Source organism: Salvelinus fontinalis, unplaced genomic scaffold (genome assembly GCF_029448725.1).
Source record: "Salvelinus fontinalis isolate EN_2023a unplaced genomic scaffold, ASM2944872v1 scaffold_1688, whole genome shotgun sequence".
NCBI lineage: Eukaryota > Metazoa > Chordata > Actinopteri > Salmoniformes > Salmonidae > Salvelinus > Salvelinus fontinalis.
The window spans coordinates 25489-30968 of NW_026601897.1; the positions used below are offsets into that span (position 1 = coordinate 25489).

The 5480-nt window shown below is 38.2% G+C and overlaps 1 protein-coding gene across 1 annotated transcript; it reads left to right on the plus strand.

Moving 5' to 3' along the window:
- The first annotated feature begins 4323 nt into the window (after positions 1-4323).
- On the plus strand, positions 4324-5305 carry LOC129849788 (interferon beta-like). Its single transcript, XM_055916555.1, has 5 exons — positions 4324-4449; positions 4546-4632; positions 4758-4907; positions 5004-5096; positions 5198-5305. Exons 1-5 carry the CDS (start codon positions 4324-4326, stop codon positions 5303-5305), a joined length of 564 nt encoding a protein of 187 aa, XP_055772530.1.
- Positions 5306-5480: the final 175 nt, after the last annotated feature.

Genomic DNA, 5480 nt, shown 5'->3' on the forward strand with positions numbered 1-5480 from the left:
GCAGAGCTTGAGAGGATCTGCAGAGAAAAATGGGAGAAACTCTACAAATACAGGTGTGCCAAGCCTGTAGCATCATACCCATGAAGACTCGAGGCTGTAATCGGTGCCAAATGTGCTTCAACAACGTACTGAATAAAGGGTCTTAATACTTATGTAAATGTGATATTTCAGTTTCAAATTTGAAATACATTTTCAAACATTTCTCGAAACCTGTTTTTGCTTTGTTGTTATGGGGAATTGTGTGTAGATTGAGACAACAACAAATAACTACGCTCAGGAAATATTTTTTTGTTTTTTTGGGGTAGGCACAAAACTCCCTCCATACTTCCATTAGTTTTTATTTTTACCAGCACTGGTTACCTTCAGATGAGTCCTGTGACATTAATGGGGAGTTTAGAGCACAATGAGAATCTCCCTTTTCCACAGTGGGGTCACATTAGTTTGTAGCCCAAAAGGTTTGGACGCTACAAACAGAAGTTGGCACATTGATGGTACCGACATCAGACAAGTCCTGTGACACTTGGGGGTCGTAGAGCAAAAGGGAGAACATCATCATATCGTGTAAGTCTCCCCTTTCCATAGAGTGGTCATTTTCCCCATCAGGAAACTGAAAATATTTGGCATGGGTCCTCAGATCCTCAAAAGTTCTACAGCTGCACCACAGAGAGCATCCTGACCGCTTGCATCCCTTCCTGGTATGGCAACTGCTCTGCATCTGACCATAAGGCGCAACAGAGGATAGTACATACGGCCCAGTACATCAAGCTTCCTGCTATGCAGGACCTACATACGAGGCGGTGTCAGAGGAAAGGCCAAGAAATTGTCAAAGACTTTAGACACCCAAGTCATAGACTGTCATCTCTGCTCCTGCACGGCAAGCGCTACTGTACTAGCGCTACGTCTAGGACCAAAAGGCTCCTTAACAGATTCTACCCCCAAGCCATAAGACTGCTGAACAATTAATAAAATGGCAGAGTGGACTATTTACAGCAACCCCCCCCCCCCCCATTTGTTTTTACACTGCTGCTATTCGCTCTTTATTATCTGTGCATAATCACTTTACCCCTACCTACATTTTTTTATTTTTTTATTTCACCTTTATTTAACCAGGTAGGCAAGTTGAGAACAAGTTCTCATTTACAATTGCGACCTGGTAAAAAGATCAAGCAAAGCAGTTCGACACATACAGTTCGACACAAAAGGCAAAAAAAAAGGCCATGGTGGCGAAGTAAATACAATATAGCAAGTGAAACACTGGAATGGTTGATTTGCAGTGGAAGAATGTGCAAAGTAGAGATAGAAATAATGGGGTGCAAAGTAGCAAAATAAATATATAAATACAGTAGGGAAAGAGGTAGTTGTTTGGGCTAAATTATAGATGGGCTATGTACAGGTGCAGTAATCGGTGAGCTGCTCTGACATCTGGTCCTTAAAGCTAGTACACGAACAAAGTACCTCGACTAACCTGTACCCCCACACATTGACTCGGTACCGGTACCCTCTGTATATAGCCTCGTTATTTTATTGTGCTACTTTTTATAATTTTTTACTCTAGAATATTTGTTCAACATTTTCTTAATTCTATCTTGAACTGCATTGTTGGTTAAGGTCTTGTAAGTCAGCATTTCACGGTAAGGTTGTACCTGTTGTATTCGGCGCATGCGATAAATCAAGTTTGATTTGATTTAATATTACGAACCGTTTGGACACTACAGACTTTTTCGTGAGAAGACAGATTTGTTTTGTGAGAAGACCAATTTGGTCTGACAAACAACGCTCTAGCTCTGCCACCTTTCACCGCAGATGCAGAAGTCCAACACGGAAGTGCAACATCGGTGGATGCTGTAGATATGTCCAGCTGAAACTGACGGGTTTTGATGGGGATCTTTTCATTATGTTACTCAATAACTTATTCACCACACATCATTATGATTCACACCTGGACTCCATTACCTTCATCATTTCCTCCCCTTAATTAATATGTCACTCCCAGGTTCACTCATCAGTTGGTACTGTTGTGTATCGGCCTTCAGCCTTATGTTAGTGTCGTGTTCTTGGTTTTGTGTTTTATTAAAACATTTCACCTGCACCTGCTTCCAACCCTAATCGAGCGTACCTGATTAATCAGGTGGTTGATAAACTGAATCAGGCTAGTTACAACTACAGAAGGGTAGTTCTCCAGGAACAGCGTTGGAGAGCCCTGACCTGAACAGTGATTATCATTTTTTTATTAAACTCTTTACTTAGACAGGAGGTACGGTTCTCAAATTGGCATTCAAATAGTTTATATGTTGTATTTCCCTTTTGTACCTGTGTCGAACTGAATTGTATTGTCTGTCTACTTAAAAAAAAACTGTGAAAAAAATGTAAATGTATATTGTACATTTTTTTTTTTGATTGAAGGAGAAATAAGAAAAAGTAATGGAAATAAAACAAAGCTTTTAATAGATAATAGTTTTGTCCCCTGAATGAGGTGGGGTGGTGGTGGGTAAAAAATGAAAATAAAATTAATTGATTTAGCTTAGTCATATACAGTATATAGACCTTTTAAAGTTGCATCAGGGATCCTCCTAATATCAATCAATGAATAGTGAGGTCAAATCCTTACGTAGGCCTATGAGACAACATGCAGTCCTTTCAAGAGGCTTGGAATTCCTGGATGGAATAGAGGCTATGTATTTATTTATTCCTTTATTTATATAGAATAAAATTAAGAGAAAAACATGCATCTATTGTCATATTGTTTGTATTTATTTACATATTCAGTCATCCATTCAGTCTTTCATGCATTCATTTGTTTATAGACAATATACAGTTCATAACAACAGCATAGCGGTCACTCAACCAATATTTTAGTAAATAGCTGAGTGATAGTGTTCGAGAAAAGTATTCAGTCAGAGAGATATTTACTCAAGTAATGACCCTCCAAGAGATCAAAATTATAATTTTAACTACATTTTGAAGCCATACAGTGTTTGTTTAGATGTAGTTTCAACAATGTCATAAAAAAGTACATTTTGGGTTCTGTTGATGTAAGACAGGTGAACGAAGCTCATGAGGCATTTAAAAGTGATATATTCTTCAAGAGTCAATAGGTATTCTGTGTATCATTCATTTAAAAGTCAAAATGGGATGTAGCAATCGCAGAAATGTCCCCTTTAACAAAGCATATCCAAGACGATGAAAAGTAGTATTATTAGGAATTAGGATTTAGGTATTTTGCTAATAAGCCTACGATAACGTTATCACAACACATTGGCACATTGGTTTATTTATAGGAATATCCCTGCTAGTCTCTCGAAAGTAATAAATAGCCAAATGATAATGTTAGCCTCATTATTCAGATACGGACGTCATAAAATGCTGGTTAATTTCTATTTAATCATCAGTTATTATCAAGAGTTTAATTCAAATGTATAGACATGAATGGGATTAAAGACAGAAGATCCAAACAGAACGAGATCATATTAAATCATCATCTCTCACTCCCTCTCTCTCACAGACACGGACACACAACCACACAGAGAGAGAGAGACAAACAAACAAGAAAATAGCAGTTTTGTGATTAAAAAACAAACATTGTAGTAGGCCTACCCTTAGTCCATAAAAGTTTGTTTAATATTGGTGTTGATGAACGGGGCGGTAGGTAGCCTAGTGGTTAGCGCTTTGGACTAGGAACCGAAAAGTTGCGAGATCGAATCATCGAGCTGACACGGTAAAACATCTGTCGTTCTACCCCCGGAATAAGGTAATTAGCCCGCTGTTCCTATGCCTTCATTGAAAATAAGAATTTGTTCTAAACTGACTAGCCTAGTTCAATAAAGACATGAAGAGATCTAATGCAATAAATGTAAATTTAAGAGGTCGTTGGTCTATTTCCCTGTCTTTCTTAGAAACGTTTGGGGGTTCACAAGGCCAGCTATGAGTAACTTATTTTAAAACCAACTTAGGATAACGTGCCTCCCATGAAGGAACACTCGAAACACGATGAGAGGGAAGTGGAGCACAAGGAAAGAGAAATCCGGTCTTGCGGTTCACTCGGCAAAACTTTCCCAAATTCATTCATTTTAACACTTAATTTAGCGAGACACCCTTTCACTTTTTGTACATCCTTTCAATCCTCGCTATTTAAATTAATCCGCAGATATGGGATCAGAACACAAACCACATTCACACTGGAGGAAATTTGCAATATACTGGCAACAGGTGAGAACAATATGCTATCATTTGATAATAACTTCAGGATACAAATAATGAATTATTTTCATGATTATATTCTACTAACAATGATCATCTGCTGCAGATCATCTAACTACAATAAGAATGGCACTTCAGACTATCACTTGGATGAGCGCCTTCCTCTGCCTTGCGCAAGTTTCCTCCATGCCCATGCCTTGCCATCTACAAGGACAGCTGGTGCGAATAACTCACAACCTACTGAGAGACATGGTACATTTTCTATATTGCTTTTGTCTTGAGAAGTATTATCCAACTATGTTTAACTGAATAGCTCAACGTGAATGCTGTGTTTTCTCTTTCTTTCAGGGGGGACATTTTCCTCTGGAGTGTCTGCAGGAGAATGTCTTCATGGCGTTCCCAGCCACCGCATTTGCAACCTCCGGCGCATCACAGGTAAGGGCAAGCGAGCATATCCAAGTGTTCTTTACTGCATGACAGAGTATTTGCAACCATTAAAAAGTAGATAACTTTAAACTGCCATTTATGTTATTTGAAATTATTGTTGTTGTCCGTTTCAGTTGAGTAGCAGTGGTGCTAAGGCTATTTATGAGACATTGAAGAACATCGACACATTGTTTGGAGCTGACGACCTGCCTACTAAGTGGGACCAACAGAAGTTGGAGAATTTTCAGAATATTGTATACCGCCAGATTGAAGAGAGCAAATGTGTGAGTTACTATGCCAACAGATATCGCTTAACTGTTTAATTGTGGTATTGTGGCATTTTTATTATTATTCATCGCCTGCTTTTTTCTTTCTGGCAGATGATGGTCAGTGTGGATACAAGTGATTATCTCATCAGGGCAGAAGGACTGAAGACGTACTTTGGGAACATTGCAGGAGTCCTAAAAGAAAAGGTAGACTATAGGTTAAACACAAATAGACATATTTTTTTGATAATATCTCTACATACAATATTACCCTCCATTGCCCTAACAGATTATTTGTATTTTCACAGAATTTCAGTTACTGCGCCTGGGAAGTGGTTCGAAAAGAGCTCCTGTACACCCTACAGTTCATTCTGGAACACAACTCTGATAGCGTTCTGTGGGCCAACAGAACATGAATTTGAACTTGCAGAACTTTTTTACAATTGTGTTTAATTTTAAAAGCCTACTATTCTACAATCATGTAATGTGCAACGTCAAACAGAAATATTATTCATGTATTTATTTATTTATCCAGGTTATTTATTCATGTATGCCTATTTATGAATGTAATTGATTTATCTGTTTGAAAAT

What these genes read in the sequence shown, in the direction of transcription:
- LOC129849788 (XM_055916555.1), top strand. Translation starts at nt 4,324, where the DNA reads ATGGCACTTCAGACTATCACTTGGATGAGCGCCTTCCTCTGCCTTGCG. An exon ending in ACAACCTACTGAGAGACATG is followed by an intron (nt 4,450 to 4,545) that starts GTACATTTTCTA and finishes TCTTTCTTTCAG; the next exon opens with GGGGGACATTTTCCTCTGGA. An exon ending in CAGGAGTCCTAAAAGAAAAG is followed by an intron (nt 5,097 to 5,197) that starts GTAGACTATAGG and finishes GTATTTTCACAG; the next exon opens with AATTTCAGTTACTGCGCCTG.